The sequence below is a fragment of the Podarcis pityusensis genome (genome assembly GCF_964106645.2).
Source record: "Podarcis pityusensis genome assembly, chromosome: 8".
Lineage (NCBI taxonomy): Eukaryota > Metazoa > Chordata > Lepidosauria > Squamata > Lacertidae > Podarcis > Podarcis pityusensis.
In genome coordinates, this window is record NC_138033.1 from 74,129,913 (window position 1) to 74,148,252 (window position 18,340).

The following is an 18,340-nucleotide window of genomic DNA, read 5'->3' on the forward strand; positions in this document are numbered from 1 at the left end:
AACATACCGCTTGTTATCTTCTTCCTGTACTGCCGTTGAGGACTTCTTCCATCTTTCTTTGTCTGTCTCCTATCTCCTCCCCTTTGACCTTACCGCCTTGGGTGACCCTGCTGGGACTACCAGACTCCCGACGGCTTCGCTCGCAAGGGTCATAGGAACGTGCAAGCCCACTCACCATGACAAGGTGATGACCCAGCGAGTGGTTTCCAGAAACTGCTACTCACAAGCATTTCTGCCTCTGACTATGGAGCTAGAACATAGGCATTATGGCTAGTACCTCAGAAGGGAGCAGGGGGGGAAAAGCCATCCACATTAGTGGCCATCACTGCCTCTTGTGGCAGTGAGTTCCACAGTTGAACTGTGCTCTGCATGAAAAAGCAACAGCTTTCATTTGTCCTGAATCTTCCAGCTGGAACAACAGGATCAGGATGCTAGACCTAATGAGCCGCTGGCCTGAGGCAGTAGGCTTTTTAATGTTCTTAGCTTGGTGATAAGGGCTGAGATGATCTTTTAATCCGTGCAGAGGGGAAGTGAACCATTCACAAGGAAGAGTGAGAGACAGCACAGATATTCTGGCATTAGAGGCAGCTATTCTGACCAACTTCCTTAGTCTGATTTAAACCCACAAGTGGCTGTGGCTGCCCTTCCTGGTGGATTGTAATTTGACTGCTTCATAGAATCCTGTTATCTTATTCCTTTGAACTTCCGTCCTTTAAAAACTAGGCTTGTGTGATGATGGGGGTGAAAAAGGAAAAAAAGAAGAAGAATAAAGTACAGAATAATCTTGGCATTTCTTCTCACATTTGCTTCTTTTTTGCCTCAAAGCCAGGAAGTGTGATAGGGAGGGAAAACCTACCCTATTAGCACACAGGATTACATAAGGCCAATAAATTCTTTTGCTTTGTAGCCAGCTTCTTTCTCTCCTCTGAATTTAATTACTTTATAATACATTCCAGGCTGGTATATGGCTTTCCAGCTCTGAATCATGGAACCACCACTAATTCTTATGGGGTTGTGTTGCAGCTCAAATCTGCCCTGTATCACCAGTTATGGCTTTTCTTCTTCTTTTTTCTTTGCTCTGGAAAAAGATTTCCAACACTTAAATAAACAGTTCATCTATCAAAAGTAGTATGATGATAGGCAGAAATTACCATATTTTTTGCTCTATAAGACTCACTTTTTCCCTCCTAAAAAGTAAGGGGAAATGTGTGTGCGTCTTATGGGGCGAATGCAGGCTGCACAGCTATCCCAGAAGCCAGAAGAGCAAGAGGGATTGCTGCTTTCACTGCGCAGCGATCCCTCTTGCTGTTCTGGCTTCTGAGATTCAGAATATTTTTTTTCTTGTTTTCATCCTCCAAAAACTTAAAACCATGGAGAGACCTGGTTTGAACAAAGACATTGGATTCTTATCCCATTATACATGACTAAGCCATTTCTCACCTTCTCACCCCTTGCCTTTTCCTGTAAGACCCATTACAGTCGTTAAGAGTCGTCAGCAGGCTCATCCCAGCTATCTGCCAATCTCCCATTCCCACCACCCTTCTGAGTAATACCCCTCCCCACCTTCTCACTATATAGAAGGATCTGGCAACTTCTGTTTCAGTGTATCTGAAGAAGTGTGCTTGCACACGAAAGCTCATACCAAGAACTAACTTAGTTGGTCTTAAAGGTGCTACTGGAAGGATTTTTTTATTTTGTCCAAAAACTAGGTGTGTCTTGTGGTCTGGTGCGTCTTACAGAGCGAAAAATACGGTAAATTGTAGTTCTGTTTCCCAGCAATGGAAAAAGCTGCATCGGTTGGGCAATCCACCTGGTGGATTTGCAATTCCCCTGAAGGAGCAGATTCATAGCTGGGAGGTATACCTTGATCTATATTTGTCACTGGCACCTCAGGTAGCCTTTGTGGTCCAAAGCGCTTTTTACTGGTTTCAGCAGGTGAACCAGCTACCCCCTTTCCTGGATGGAGGCATCTTGGCTACATGGACCTATGCATTAGAAACCTGCAAACTGGACTGAGCAACAGCTGCAGCTTCCTCCATCGCTGGGAAATAGCCCTGCTGTTGAATTTCCCCCTGTCATATCACACCTGTGCTAAAGCAACTGTACGAGCTGCCTATCTGCTACAGAATGTACTTGAAACCCATCACCCAAAGTGGAAAACTGATTTGAATGGTTTAGTAAAATATGCAGGAAGGTATGATATGTAAAATGAACCATGGGAGGAGAAGGAGGGAAGTCAATGGATATCTTAAAGTTTGTAAAATGTTTATTTTAAAATGTAAAATTGAAAACTTAATAAAAATTGTTATTTAAATAACTCAGAGTGAAAAGAAAATATATTTGCCTGGCACCTAAAAATAGATAAAGATGGGGCCAGGAGTGCCTTCCTGGGGAGAGCTTTACACAATTAGGTAGCCAGCAGTGAAAAGGTCTGTTCTGGTGTTGCCACCCTCCTGCAGAGGGAGAACACAAAAAATAATGTCTTAAGGACCCATGCTGTTCCTGTGATTGTAATTTGTTTCAGACTATTTTTAAAGTTGTATTTTAAACGGTTGCAACCCGGGACCTCAGAGTGAAGGATAGACAGATATCTGCTAGTCCTACTCCTAATATCTCCTCCAGTCTCAGCATCATGATAAACATCAGGGCTGGAGAAACTCAGGGGGCCAAACAGAGCCCTTTGCACATCTCTCTCTGGCTCTCGGGACTCTTCCCAGGCCACGCCCCCTTCCCAGGCCACACCCTCCATTGTCAGGCCACATCCCTCAGTGGCTTTGCTCCATGCCCCCTTTGAGAGATTTCCTCTGGCTGGAAGGCATCACTGAACTGTGATGAAGCCTTTTTGCATGCCTAGATGGATGGAGGGCGCTGTGTGTTAAAACCACAGAGTCACATCTGTAGCTTCATCCACTTTTGCCTCTGGCCCTGCTCACCATTGACATGTGGCCCCCGGCCTGAAAAAAACAACGTTCCTCATCCCTGATAGAGACCATTCCTGATCTCCATTGCCTCCCTGGGGCATTGACCCCCTATAGTTGTAAAGGGGAGGAAATAAGAAACGACAGGTATTGGGCGATTAAAATTAGCAAACAATATCACAGTCTATTATTGCTCATTCAGTGCATAGCTGTCAATTATCCCTTATTTGGCGGGAAACTCCCTTATCCCAGCGCCGTGTCCCGCTGCTGTCCCTTATTGATGATATCCCTTAAATTTCCCGGGTTTCAAAGGAAGCAGCTCCTCTCCCTCCCTCCCTGCCAGCCAGGGAGGAGGGAGGATCCAACTGTGTTGCTTGGTTGCCCAGCCCGCCCCCCTCCGGCCTCCTCTCACCAGCCTCGGCCCCCGGGAGCCCCTCCCCACCGGGACTGGCAGGAGCCTTGGGCCCTTCCGCTGCCATCCTCCTCGCAGCCGCTGAACTGAGTGCCTCTGCCTGGGGCCTCCCCTCTGACTCCCGCCACTGCCGCTAGGCCGTACTGTGGCTGCGCCGCCGAAGGACCCGGATGAGATGGGCAGCCTGGCGCGGCCTATGAATTGCTAAGGAGCCTTGAGAGGAGAGCGAGGGCAACAATAAAGAAAGCAGTTCAGAGAGAGGAGGCGGAGGCGGAGGTGCGGGCAGGTGTTCCAAGGGCTAACCATAGAGGGAGAAAGCGGAGGAAGGACCGCAAGCGCTTCTCCCATAGATTTGTAGTGGTAGACTAGCATAGATGGTCTGATCTACGGGTTTACTTTGGGTGCTATTTCCCCCCCCCTCCTCCCGCCCCGCCTGATGGAACTAAGAGCTGCAGATGGAGCACGAGAGAAAAGATACAGAACTGCAGCAGCATCTTCGTAGCTTGGACTTCGTTTTGCACGGAAAGTGGTTGCTGCTTGTAGTTATTTAATTGCAGTGTTTCATCAGCTGGTGTCTTGAGCAGCAACCTCTGGAAACGAAGGGCTAAAAACTGGCGCTGCTCTCCCAAATTATCTGGTCCCTTTTAACTTCGTATTTCAGCTGGTTGTCTAAAATCCCTTATTTTGGCTGCTGATCCCTTATTTTCAAGGCTGCTGGTCCCTTATTTTCAAATCTGTAAGTTGACAGCTATGAATCAGTGCTACTGCTACACTGCTCCAGGATTGAGGGCATTTAACTTGTTTCGGTAGCAAACATCTAAACATAGCTAAGCCAGCCCTGACATAGTGAATGCCACCTTTTCTTTCTCTTCTGTAAAATAGTGGAGGAAAAGACCTCTTGTGTTTTCCCAGTGCCCTGCCGTATTTATTTTACAGTATCTCCAAAAGCCTCAAGAAAGGAGCGACCCTATGTGTTAAAACAACCGTAATGCTAACATAATATTTAGATAGGGTTGCCTTTCATTCTTTTGTGTTCTTCCGTGTTTGCCGAAGGCAATGGATTTTCTTTTTCTTTTTTAATTTTCCACCATCAACACATAGTACCTGGCATAATGTTTGCTCAGCTATTTTCTGGAGCCAAGTCAAGCCACGTTCTTATGTAAAAAGGTCATGTGATCCATTCAGAGAGCGGTAGAATGCATCCCTCCCTCCCCACTTTCAAAGGTGCTATGTAAATATCTGCAGAATAATCCCCAGGGTAGGGCCCTGTGTATTTCTCAGCTGCACCCAGCAAGGTTCGACAAAGAAATCAATACCTTTTGAATTTTAATTACACACACACACATCAATAGGGACAAATGTAAGTTTCTGCACTTAGGCAGGAAGAACCAGCTGCACCAATATAAGATGGGGGATAATTGGCTTGCCAGTAGCACATGTGAAATGGATTTAGGGGTCTTAGTAGACCGCAAACTTAACACGAGTCAGCAGTGTGATGCAGCAGCAAAAAAGCCTAATGCTATTCAAGGCTGAATCAATAGAAGTATACTGTCTCGAACAATGAAAGTTATAAGGTAAAGATACCCCTGACCATTAGGTCCAGTTGCAGACGACTCTGGGGTTGCACGTTCATCTCGCTCTATAGGCCAAGGGAGTCGGCGTTTGTCCACAGAAAGCTTCCGGGTCATGTGGCCAGCATGCCTAAGCTGCCTCTGACGAACCAGAGCAGCGCACAGAAACACTGTTTACCTTCCCGCCGGAGCGATGCCTATTTATCTACTTGCACTGGTGTGCTTTCAAACTGCTAGGTGGGCAGGAGCTGGGACCGAACAACAGGAGCTCACCCCATCGCGGGGATTCGAACCACCAACCTTCGGATCAGCAAGCCCTGGGCTCATAGTACTACTCTATTCTGCCTTGGCCAGACCACACCTGAAGTACTTTGTCCAGTTCTGGGTGCCACAATTTAAGAAGGATATTGAAAAGCTGGAATGTGTGCATAGGAGGGCGAACCAGGATGATGGAAGGGTTTGGAAACCAAGCCTTATGTGGAATGGTTGGGGGTGTTGGGTATATTTAGCCTGGGAAAGAGGGGACTGAGCAGAGATATGGTAGCCATCTTCAGATACCTGAAGGGCTGTCACACATAAGATGAAGCAAGCATGTTTTCTCCTGCTCTGGAGTGTAGGACTTGAACCAACGACTTCAAGTTACAAGAAAGGAGATTGCGACTAAACACCAGAAAGAACTTTCTGACAGCAAGTGCTGTTTGACAGTGGAACAGTCTACCCGGAAGGTGGTGGAGTCTCTTTCCTTGGAGGTTTTTAAGCAGAGGTTGGATGGCCATCTGTCATGGATGCTTGAGTTGAGATTCCTGCATTGCAGGGGGTTGGACTAGATGACCCTCGGGTCCCTTCCAATTCTGCAGTTCTATGATTCTGTGAAGGAAGTTCCTAGCCCTTAAGGTAGGGTTGCCAGACGTCCCCAGATTTGCAAATCTGTTCCCGGGAAACATGGCAGCGACAGCCTCAGCAGCTTGGAGCCAGCCTGGGAGCCCAGTTGGCTCTGGCTGGCTGCCATGGTGTCTGCCATTTTTCCTTGCCGGAAGTCCCCATATGATGTGTCTTGTGCGCACATGATGTGTCTTGTGTGATCTCCTGTCCCCTTCCCAGTCTTAGAGCAGGAAGAAAGAAAGAAAGAAAGAAAGAAAGAAAGAAAGAAAGAAAGAAAGAAAGAAGAGGGTTTATTTGGACTATTAACTCACCGTTAAAACACTATTATGAGGGCTGGTGATACACAAGATTAGATACACACAGGATCACGAGTTCTTCTAAAGAAAACATGAAATAGTTGGCTGAGAGAGCAAGATCAGATGGGCTTTGAAGGGCTTCCTATCACTACACAACTCCAGTAATAACACTGGAGGGCAGCAATCAGAGGGAGACTTTACACTGTCGCTTTGATATGGGTTGCTCCCTGTGGACTGTGTGGCAAAGATCATGCAGGGAAGGCCAGTTTTTTCTGGATGAAGCCTGCAATATCGCTGCCAAAGACGGAAACGCTTTCGTTTTTGCACAATCTCCCCTGCAACAATTTAACGGGCAGGCAATTGTATATTGCAGCGATGGCCACTTGGCTGACTTCCAATGAGGAGGCCTAGACCAATTCAAGGAGGTTCAGGCTGTCCATGGCTACTAGCCATGATGTCTGCTTCCCTGCCTCCAATGTCGGAGGCAGTATTGCTCTGCTATCCTTTGGACCACATTGGCGAGGCTGAGAGGGAGATCTTGCTGTCTGGGCAGCCTAGGGCCTCCGTACACACTGCCCAGGCTTGCGCCTCAGGGAAGTTCCTTCAACACTGCTGACACAGTGGTTTAACTCAGTGTTTCCCAACCTTTTTCCGACCGTGGCCGCCTTCCGACCTGGTTTCCTTCCTGTGCCCCCCCCCATGGGCGTAGCCAAATAAGTAAAAATTAATACAGTGGTACCTCAGGTTAGAGGGTTAAATCACAGAGCCTAGGACTTGCTGATCAGAAGGTCGGCGGTTCGAATCCCAGCAACGGGGTGAGCTCCCGTTGCTCCTGCCAACCTAGCAGTTCGAAAGCACATCAAAGTGCAAGTAGATAAATAGGTACCACTCTGGCGGGAAGGTAAACGGCGTTTCCGTGCGCTGCTCTGGTTCGCCAGAAGCGGTTTAGTCATGCTGGCCACATGACCCGGAAGCTGTACGCCGGCTCCCTCGGCCAGTAAAACGAGATGAGTGCCGCAACCCCAGAGCCGGTCACAACTGGACCTAATGGTCAGGGGTCCCTTTACCTTTACCTACTTCGGGTTAAGAACTTAATTCGTTCTGGAGGTCCGTTCTTAACCTGAAACTGTTCTTAACCTGAAGCACCACTTTAGCTAATGGGGCCTCCTGCTGCTGGTGCTCTGCCGCCTAACGATTTCTGTTCTCATCCTGAAGCAACGTTCTTAACCCAAGGTACTATTTCTGCGTTAGCGGAGTCTGCAACCTGAAGCGTCTGTAACCCGAGGTACCACTGTACAAATCTGAGATTCTGCCCCTCTAACAAAAAGCCTGGCTACGCTCATACCCCCCCATCCTATCAATAGAAAGGTAGCTATTTAAATATTTTGTTTGTAAATAGAACATGTTTTACTTATAGTTTTTAAAAATAATTCATACAAAATACAATTACCTAAAATGATAGGAACATAATGAGATATTGTTGAAGCAGAAAGAAACGTAGAATCATGGAGCTGGAAGGGACCCTGAGGGTCATCTAGTCCAACCCCCTGCAATGTAGGAAACTCAGCTAAAGCATCCATGACAGATGGCCACCCAACCTCTGCTTAGAAACTTCCAAGGAAGGAAAGTCCCTGCAATGCAGGAATCAAATACCTACTGGCCTGCTCTGCTGTATTGGCTGAACCAGGGGTCAGCAACCTTTTTCAGCCATGGGCCACAGTCCCTCAGACCATATGGTGGGCCAGACTAAATTTTTTTGGGGGGAAATGAACGAATTCCTATGCCCCACAAATAACCCAGAGATGCATTTTAAATAAAAGCACACATTCTGCTCATCTAAAAACACCAGGCTGGCCCCACAAATAACCCAGAGATGCATTTTAAATAAAAGGACACATTCTACTCATGTAAAAACACGCTGATTCCTGGACCATCCGCGGGCTGGATTGAGAAGGCGATTGGGCCGCATCTGGCCCCCGGGCCTTAGGTTGCCTACCCCTGGGAACATTTGAATTCAGGGTGCGCAGCAGGGTTATATAGCAACTCTTCTTATCTTTCAAACCTATATATCACAACAACTACCAGTTCCCTTCCGCTCCACTTGAGCCATAAATCTCTGAACCTCAGATCTGCCTGCTTGTAAATCTCACAGCCTTGCTCCTGAGCAGCGCTCCTCAGGCCGCCAGTGCAATTAGAAATCAATTGCCGGTTGTAAATTGGGAGCTAATGGAAATGCAGGCAGGTACCCAGGGAAAAACATGACAGATAATCAGAGTCCCTAATTAACTCGGTATCTCCAGGACAACGAGTTCTTATTTCACACTAATCACAGGCCTTGCTTGTTTTTTCTTCTTGGGTCCACTCAGGTGAATGTGCAGCCACTGAATGAAGCACAGGTGAGGAGCCTTAGGCCTCAGGGCCAAATATGGCTCTTTTATCTGGCCCTCAGGAGTTTTCCCAGGCCACACACCCCTCAGTTCCTGGACCAGGAAAATGTGACCGTAGTAGTTCATGCATTGGTTACCTTCAGGATTGGATTACTGCAATATGCTCTGTGTGGGGCTTTTGCTGTGCTTGACACAGGAGCTGAACTTAGTGCAAATCGCTGCAGCGCAGTTGCTGGCAAGAGCAAGGCCTCCCTTCTAGCTTAATATTTTAGCTCAGTGAAGTTTCCCTTAAACTGAAAATAAGTGTGTGTGTGTGTGTGTGTGTGTGTGTGTTTCAGCTTCACCTCTTGTGACCCTAGCTGCTTCCCATTCCTGCTCTTTGGCTGCTTTCTCCTTCACTGTTGACATTTCCATTGCAATTTCTTGGGCCTGCGACTTTGCTTATGCAATCCTGCAAAGCACTAGAGGCATAAGGATAGGAGTCCAGAGAGAACAGGAATCCTGACAATGCTTTGCCAAGGAAACTTGAGCAGAAAACAGCATATAATTTGAGATGAAAAGGACCAGAGGTTTTGTTTTTCTTACACCAGGCCTTGTACACAGCAGGGAGACATTCAAACAAACACACAGAGGAAAGAAACTCCCTCAGAACAACACAGCCAATCAGGATTCATGCTACCTCAGCAAACATCATGCCAGTCTGGCTAATTGCTAAGGTACACCTCAAGCAGCTTTCTTGATGGATAATAACAGGATTAACCTTTAAGTAACACATTGAATGATTTCTGCTGTTGTCCTTCCAAAAACAACAAAAACAACCACGTGAGGTAAGTCAATCTAACTGACTGAGTGGGGATTTGAACCCTGGTCTCCCATGTCATAGTCCAACACTCTAACCACTGCACCACACTGAAAAAACAATGAAAATGTAGCTACCTTTTTTTTTTTTTGCAAATTAGGTTTAAAATCCAGATGCCAGCTCTGGAAAGAGTGGGAAAGATTTTCTGAGTTCGCCCTCACGGGGTTTATTTATACAATAAGAATTTTTATTTTTATTTAATATAACATTTCTGTGGCATCAAAAAGTGATATAAGAACGCTAAAAATAATTGTTGGAAGGATGCCCAGGCTTTGTTTAAAGAATAAGTGCCTGACATGTGCTAGGTTGCTTGCACTCTTAGGACTCCCTGCATGTGGGGCAGGAATATGCCCTCCTTCCTGCTCCTAATTAGGGTGGGTAGGGGGCACCACAGGAGTGCCGCTGCAAATGGAAACAGGAGACAAAATATTTATTTATTTATTCATTCATTCATTCATGTCTTTTTAACCTTTTTTAAATAATGCCTATCTATCAAGTCTTCAGGGCAGTTAAGAAAAAAAGCTAATGGTCAGCTATGTAGTGCTGGCATCTGAAACCAAGACTCCTTGGCACTTAATAATGCTGAAGTGGAAATCAGCCCTGAGGGCTCCCTGGAAGGACAGATCCTGAAGCTGAGGCTCCAATACTCTGGCCACCTCATGAGAAGAGAAGACTCCCTGGAAAAGACCCTGATGTTGGGAAAGATGGAGGGCACAAGGAGAAAGGGACAACAGAGGACAAGATGGTTGGATAGTGTTCTTGAAGCTACCAGCATGAGTTTGACCAAACTGCGGGAGGCAGTGGAAGACAGGAGTGCCTGGCGTGTTCTGGTCCATGGGGTCACGAAGAGTCGGACACGACTAAAAGACTAAACAACAACATGAGGAGCATGGGGACATGAAGGCGCCAGTTGTGGGTGGCGTTGTTGAAAGGGAAGAGCTTTGTTGTTGTTGTTGTTTAGTCGTTTAGGCAGTGATCCATGAAGGGGGGGAAGAGCTTTAATGATGCCCAAATGCATGGCATTTCAGAATAAACTCTTCTGCAAGGACAGCTCGCAGCCTGGTATAAAACAAAGGATTCTATACCAGGTTGGGGAGGAGCTGTAGCTCAGTGCTTAGAACTTCTGCTTTGCACACAGAAAGCCTTGGGTTCAATCCGTGGTGTTTCCAGGAAGGACTGGGAAAGGCCCACGCCTGAAATCATTGCGAGTAGGCTGAGACAACCCTTAGCTAGAATGGAGCAATGGTCTGACTCAGTACAGTCGTACCTTGGATCCCGAATGCCTTGCAAGTCGAATGTTTTGGCTCCTGAACACCACAAACCCGGAAGTGAGTGTTCCGGTTTGCGAACATTCTTTGGAACCCGAACATACAATGTGGCTTCCACGGCTTCCAATTGGCTGCAGGAGCTTCCTACAGCCAATCGGAAGCCATGCCTTGGTTTCTGAACATTTTGGAAGTTGAACGGACTTCCGGAACAGATTCCGTTTGACTTCCGAGGCACCACTGTATAAGGGAAAGGATGTTTTTCAAAGTTATATTGTGTGCACAGCCATAGTCGTGACCATTATTTTCAGGCCACCTGGCGGGAATTCTTTAGCTGCTATTCCTGCATTGCAGGGGCTTCATAGCTGTCAACTTTTCCCTTTTCTTGCGAGGAATCCTATTCGGAATAAGGGAATTTCCCTTAAAAAAGGGGAAAAGTTGACAGCTATGAGGGGCTTGGACTAGATGACCCTTGGGGTCCCTTCCTAACTCTACAATTCAAAGAAAACTCGTAAACAACTGAGTGATGCTGATCTAGCCAAGGGCAAATCCTGCTCTCCATATTGCCCCTAGCACTTCCCTAGCTAATAAAAATCATTTCTAAGATTCAGTCTTAGCGGTGAGCATTCCATGCCAGTGTAATCTCACTGTATACAAGTTGTGCAAGTGACAATAAAGTATTTCAATTCCTGGGAAACTTCTGATTCCATCTCAGCCTGGGGACTTTTGCCTGGATGAAATCTGCTTTGATGATGCAGATTCTGACTCTGGCAACTCTCCCACCTGGCCAACAGAAATCTGTCTTCAGAAGAGCAATGCATTTTTAGACCGCCTTCCCCAGGCAGACGCTGCATTAGTGAGCATTGGAGGTCTGATGTTTTACTTATCTTTCGGTTTCTAACGGCCTTTGTGACACTCGAGTGCAACTGGCGAGACGGGACTCTTCTGGTGCTGATGAAAGTAAGGCAAAGGAAGCTCACACCCAGAAGGACTCAGAAATACTAAGGCCCCAGGCTTCAATCCACTGGGTTTTTGCATAGTGGGGCTAACCTATTTGCACCACATCTCAATCCGAAACGGTTTGGGTTCATTCTCAACATGCTGCTTTCAATCTAGGCTGAGTCTAGGTCCTGCCTCTGCAGATCTCCAGTAAGCAACCAGTGCCTGACCCCCTTTCAAGGCTGCATCCCATTTTAAAATCAACCCAGACCCTCCAACACTTCTCTGATGGAAACAGAGACATTCCATTCCAAAAATATAATTTTACTGTTTATACCCCACACATTTTACTGGGTTGCCCCGGCCACTCTGGGCAGCTTCCAACATAAAATCATAATACAGTGGTACCTCAGGTTACATACGCTTCAGGTTACATATGCTCAGGTTACAGACTCCGCTAACCCAGAAACAGTACCTCGGGTTAAGAACTTTGCTTCAGGATGAGAACAGAAATCGTGCTCTGGCAGCACAGCAGCAGCAGGAGGCTCCATTAGCTAAAGTGGTGCTTCAGGTTAAGAACAGTTTCAGGTTAAGAACGGACCTCCGGAACGAATTAAGTACTTAACCTGAGGTACCACTGTAAAGCATTAAACATTAAAAAAACAACCCACTTAGCTATACAGGATTGCCTTCAGACAGCTCGGCGGGTCAGATAACTCCATACCCTCGAACATTTCTCCAATGAAAATAGGGACATCCTAAGGAAAAGTGGGACATTCTGGGATCAAATCAGAAACTGGGACGGCTTCTCTAAATCAGGGATGTCCTTGGAAAATAGGGACACTTGGAGGGTCTGTCAACCCCATCCAGAAATTATCTTTCTCCTTAAAATTCGAACTACACAATTGGATCTGAACCGTTTCTCACATCAGCCCTTAGCAACAGGTTATCACCCTCTCTAGGCTCTGATGCATATTGCACTCCAAAGGCTGGAGAGTTATTCCCAGCTATCAAGGAACAATGACATTTCTTTGTAAACCTTGCCCCTCATCTAGCAGCACTTTATGGGCAAAGCCGTAGTGACAGACCCATTTAAAATAATTCTGATGGTCCAGACTTTTATGATAGTTTTTTAATATGGTGGGTGGGATACAAATCTCTCCTTCAGCGCAGGATTTTGAACAAAGGTTGGGTGGTCATCTGTTGGGGATTTTTTAGCTGTCATCGCACTGCAGGGGGTTGGACTACATGACCCTTGCGGGTCCCTTCCAACTCTACAATTCTATGATTTTACGAAACCCACCGCAAACTTACCCCTTCCTTGCCTGTGAGCGTTGCCTCGGAGCCCTTCTCCATTTTCACGCTCGAGGACCGGAGAACCGCAATGGGCCTGAGAGCTTTTGCGTTCGGGATGAGAAAGAAAATGCTGAAACGAAGGGTTGTGCTATGTCTCTTTCTTGCACTTTGACTCTGTCCAAGACCCCAATTGCTTAACAGGCTTGTTCTGCCCTCTTGGACCTTAGAGCTGCCTGTTCTTCAGCCTCCAGGAGGAAGATCTTTTGCCAGCTTGATCCTCCACGGTTTCTCAGCTCTTGGAAAATAAAGAGCGAGGGCTGGACTTGGCAGCTCGAATAGCTTCGCTTCCACGGCTCCTTGTCAAGGCTGTTGTGGAGGTTTCAATGTTGCCAACAGAGGAAGATCATGACCTTAACACACCCCACGCAGCAGGGAGATGTTCCTGAGATACATGAGCAGCAAAGGAGGGCTGGCAATTATTACCTGGCTTAATTTCTGCTTCCCTGGTTCTTTCTGTCTGGTGCCAGCAAGAAGGAGAATGTGGAAGAAAATGAGCAGATGGGTGGATATCAAAACATGGATGCAGATGACTGGGGGTTCTGCTGCTTTTTCCTCTCTGGGGGGTCTGGGCTGAGGTTAGACGTCTTTTTAATGATCCGACGTCACAAGACGACCATCTTCACAGACGCCAAGGAGTCCAGTACGGTGTATGAGCTGAAAAGAATTGTTGAGGGGATACTTAAGAGACGCCCAGAAGAATAAAGGCTGTACAAGGATGACCAGCTGTTGGATGACAGCAAAACCCTCGGAGACTGTGGCTTCACCAGCCAAACAGCACGACCTCAGGCCCCAGCAACAGTTGGCTTGGCCTTCAGAGCCAGTGAAGATGCCTTTGAGCCCCTCCACATTGATCCCTTCTCCAGCCCCCCAGAGCTCCCAGACGTGATGAAGCCCCAGGACTCTGGCAGCAGCGCCAACGAGCAAGCAGTGCAGTGAGAGGCCAGAGGGCGACAGAGCGAGCTGCAAAATCCCAGACTCCCAGCTGGCTCACTACCTACAACAACAACAAAAAACCTGACCAACCCCAGAAGAGAAATACAGTATCTGCAGCACCGGTTTTCCATTTGTGTGCAATGGGAGATGGGTGTGTTTTGTACCTGGTATTAAAAGAGGACTTGAGAAATTCATAGAGGATAAGGTCATCGGTGCCTAGTAGTCACAATGGCTATGTCCTGCCTTCATGGTTCGAGGCAGCAATGCTTCTGAATAATATTGGAAAGGGGAGAGTGCTCTTGTGTCCGGGTTTTGCTTGAGGGTTTCCCATGGGCACCTGAGTCGGCACTGTGAGCATAGCATGCTAGATGGGCCATTGGCCTGATCCAGCAAGCTCTTCTTATGTTCTTATATAGAAGCTAAGCTGTTAACGGCCTCGGTCCAGTATACCTGAAGGAGCGTCTCCACCCCCATCGTTCTGCCCAGATGCTGAGGTCCAGAGCTGAGGGCCTTCGGGCGGTTCCCTCACTGTGAGAAGCAAAGCTACAGGGAACCAGGCAGAGGGCCTTCTTGGTAGTGGCGCCCGCCCTGTGGAACGCCCTCCCACCAGATGTCAAAGAGATAAACAACTACCTCACATTTAGAAGACATCTGAAGGCAGCCCTGTTCAGGGAAGTTTTTAACGTGTGACATTTTAATGTATTTTTAATCTTTGTTGGAAGCCGCCCAGAGTGGCTGGGGAAACCCAGCCAGATGGGTGGGGTATAAATAGTAATAATAATAATAATAATAATAATAATAATAATAATAATAGCAACAACAACTGTACCTACTTGATCCATGTTTTCTTGATCATGCAATTTTCCATGGATCATGTTTTCCATGGATCATGCAAGCATGTCTACAGAGGGCTACTTGAGAGCATGTGGTGATGTTTATTGTAGGGTAGGGACCCAGCTGTGGACCACAAAACTGTTACGATATAGAAGCAATGCGGCCGCGAGCTGGTAGCTTGAAAGCAAAACATAATGGAATGTTGGGACTGTTCCGTGGGAAACAGTGGGACAGTCAATTCACAGTGCAGAGGGCACCAGAATTAACTCAGAGTGTAATATGAGCTGTACAGGAAGTACAGGAGGAGTTTGTCTCTCGACTGCTGGAGCTTGAAGAGAGCAGTCATGATTTCTGTAACGCTGCAAAGACAGAAATAAAGGCATGTAAATACGTTTCTGTCTATCTCTTTCCCCTGCCTGGGGGGGCAGGAAAGAGGGGGGGTGTTCTTCTCACTCTGAGAAGGATCGCCTATCACGACCTCTGCCTGGATCCTGCTGGGGAATGCAGACAGGGAGGTCAACAGGAGATCAAGCCGGGTGCCTGGAGAGTGGCCAGTTTCTCCTGATAAAGGCTTGAATCCCAACAAAAACCACCGTTTCAAAGTAGACCCATTGAAGTTAATGAACCCATGGTCATTCATTTCGATGGATCTGCTCAGATTATGACTAATATTGAGAGGGAATGTGGTACAGTGGTTAGAGTCTTGGACGAGGATCTGGGAGACCAGGGTTCAAATCCCCACTTGGTCATGAGGCCTTGGGCCAGTCACTGCCTCTCTCCCTGATCAGCCTTCACAGGGATGTTGTGGAGACTAAACAAGAGGGGAGGGACCCTGTATGCTACCTTGAGCTCTTTGGAGGAAAAGGTGGGATATAAATGCTATATATATATATATATATATATATACATATATACATAGACATACATACAAACAGATAAAATTGGGTACAAACACATTTTATGATATAAAGTAACAACAAGGAAGAGCTCACCTCCAAGAAAGTGAAAATTATTTATTTTGTGATTGGGTAGCCTGACACACACATCTGGGCTTAACATCAAGAACTTAAACCAGGTCGCATCTATCGACCACTTATGACAACTGTACCTTGTTTTATATTACTAATAATGCAGCCAAAGGGTTAATTCCACAGAGATGCCATTGCCCCTCTTGCACGTAAGACTTTTGATTGGCTGCTCTCTTCTCTGGTCCTCTGGCTCCCTCTTTAGGCACGTCAGTGCAATACCTGATGTAGAATTGAAAACCCCCACCAAATCATTGCCTTCATTGCTACTAATACTAATACTAATAATTTATTGCTTATACCTTGCCCATCTGACTGGGTTACCCCAGCCACTCCAAGCGGCTTCCTTGTCAGCATGGGTAGAATGTCTGATGGAGTGGACATTTTTAAGTTTGACTGCAGTGGTGGTTAGTGCCTATTATTTTCAGTCATACCTTGGTTGCCGAACGCCTTGGAACTCGTACGTTTCGGCTCCCAAACGATGAAAACTGGAAGTGAGTGTTCTGGTTTTCGAACAATTTTTGGAAGCCGAAGGTCTGGCGCAGCTTCTGTGGCTTCCGATTGGCTGCGGGATGCTCCTGCAGCCAATCGGAAGCCGCACCTTGGTTTTCAAACAGTTCCGGGAGTCGAACGGACTCCCAGAACGCATTCTGTTCGAGAACCAAGGTACGACTGTATTGAGAGCATTTTACCCAGCTCTTCGCCCAAAAAGACTCCCAGGGTGGCATACAATTAAAACGAGACAGCACCTGTCCACAGATGTACAATCTAAAAAAGTAAATTAAAAAAATGACTTAAACCAAGTAGCATCTATCAACCACTTATTTTTTAAAATATAATTTTTATTAAAGATTTCCTTAGGTTACAAAAGTACATGCATTGTCTCTTTTTTTAAGGTTGTGTTTTCTACAATCAGTTACATTTGTTGTGAGACATTAGTGTTATATGCAGTATTAAGGTTGGGAAGGAAGGGGGGGGGTGCTGGTGGTAAAACATGTATTATTTTCCTTAGTGTATGTTTGGGGTTTAGTGTCAGCATCACTTGAGTAGGTTCTCTTTCTATTTGCCTGTTACATTTCCTTGGTAGTGAGAGAGGTTGACAACTGTAGCTCAAAGGGTTAATTCCACAGAGATGCTTTGCTGCTCTTGCACATAACACTTTCGGTCAACCACCCTGTTCTCTGGTCCTCTGGCTCCCTTTTGAAGCCACAGAGCTCAAGAGGTGGCTTTCAAAAGTCACCTTTTCCTTTAACTGGTATAGGCTATTTGAGGATGAGAGAGAATTTCGTAAAGCAAGCCTGCACCCTAAAAAGCACTAAAAGAGGACTGATTAGCAGTAAATGATGATAATGATAATAATATTGCTCACCCTTCACCAGTAGGTTCCAGGGCAGGCTACAACAATTTAAAATTAGATTTTTAGCATTAGACTTGTGGACATCCAGTGATGATGAATGTTGGAAGATGGGCAGGGTATAAACAATAAATTATTACTATTACTATTACTATTATTATTATTCAGGGACAGATAACAAAAAAGGACTTCTTCATGCAGCACATAGTTAAACTCCCACAGTGATGGCCACCAACTTGGATGACTTTAAAAGAAGATTAGACAAATTCATGGTGCAGAAGGCTGTCGATGGCTAACAGCCACAATGTCTGTGCTCTGTAATGTAATGTTTCTGAGCACCAGTTGCTCGAAGCTGCCGGAGGGCAGAGTTTTCTTGTGCTTGAATTTCCCACAAGCATTTGGTTCCCCCCAGTGAGAACAGGATGCGGGACTTAAATAGACCATTGGACTGATCCACTCCCCACCCCCCCACCCCGTTTCTCTCCAACTATAGACAGTGTCTGCCAAAAGCAATGGATAACTGGACTTTTCATTCTGAAATCCAGGCTTAATTATGTGGGTTGTGAATTGGATTATACGCTTGATTAAGGTTTGGCAGCTTAGACGGCTTTTGAAAACAATTCATGGAGAATAAGTCTCATCAGTGTGTATGAGCCATATAGAAAGGCAAAATAACCCAATAGCACTAAAGGCTGTTGGCGACAGAGAGCGGGGAATGTTGGTCTCCATGCTGTGTTTGTGGGGATTCGGAGGCTGTCTACTACCGGAGACAGACTGTGAAATGAAACGGGTGGGTGAATTTCCCCAACGTATAAATGCCTTTTCATATGCTACCTTCTATAATAGGTACATTTTAATGCACACTTTATATGCATTTTTGCACAATGCACAACTGCATTGCAGAAATCGCCAATATCAAAGGATGGCTGTGCTTCGTTTGTGAATTGTTTCTGAAAGTTGGGCATTTCGTCTTTAAATGTGAACAGAATCAAATTTCTCCCCTTCATCCCTAGCCTTGGGGCAAATTATTCTGTTCTTATTTGACTCCTGCATTGCGGTTCACACTTTGCAAACCACTTCAACGAGCAATGCTTTAACGTGACCTTTTTTTGGATAATGTTTGCCGAGACACTTTGAAAGACGGGCGCTCAGGGTAATAACAAACAGGCCCCACGCTTAACTGTGAACCTGCAAAGAAGTTGCTGCTCAGAGGCCACAGCTCACGGGTAGAGCTCATAGTTCTCATGGGGACAATCGGTGGAAGAGGAATCTGCAGACCTCAGCTTCCTGAGCAGACTCACGGGATCTA

The 18,340-nt window shown here is 46.3% G+C and overlaps 1 protein-coding gene and 1 pseudogene across 2 annotated transcripts in view; one reads left to right on the forward strand and one right to left on the reverse strand.

The window, feature by feature from the left end:
• LOC308482717 (solute carrier family 2, facilitated glucose transporter member 5-like) overlaps positions 1–13,097 on the reverse strand; it is a 38,463-nt gene extending 25,366 nt beyond the window's left edge. Inside the window, exon 1 of the mRNA XM_081016155.1 lies at positions 12,844–13,097. Within this exon, the coding sequence (XP_080872281.1) occupies positions 12,844–12,885 (42 nt within the window). The 5' untranslated portion in view covers positions 12,886–13,097. The remainder of the gene's footprint in view (positions 1–12,843) is intronic.
• A 289-nt stretch (positions 13,098–13,386) lies between these two features.
• LOC308484051 (elongin-B pseudogene) lies at positions 13,387–13,859 on the forward strand (annotated as a pseudogene). Its single transcript has one exon. The product of its transcript is annotated as an elongin-B pseudogene (transcript).
• Positions 13,860–18,340: the final 4,481 nt, after the last annotated feature.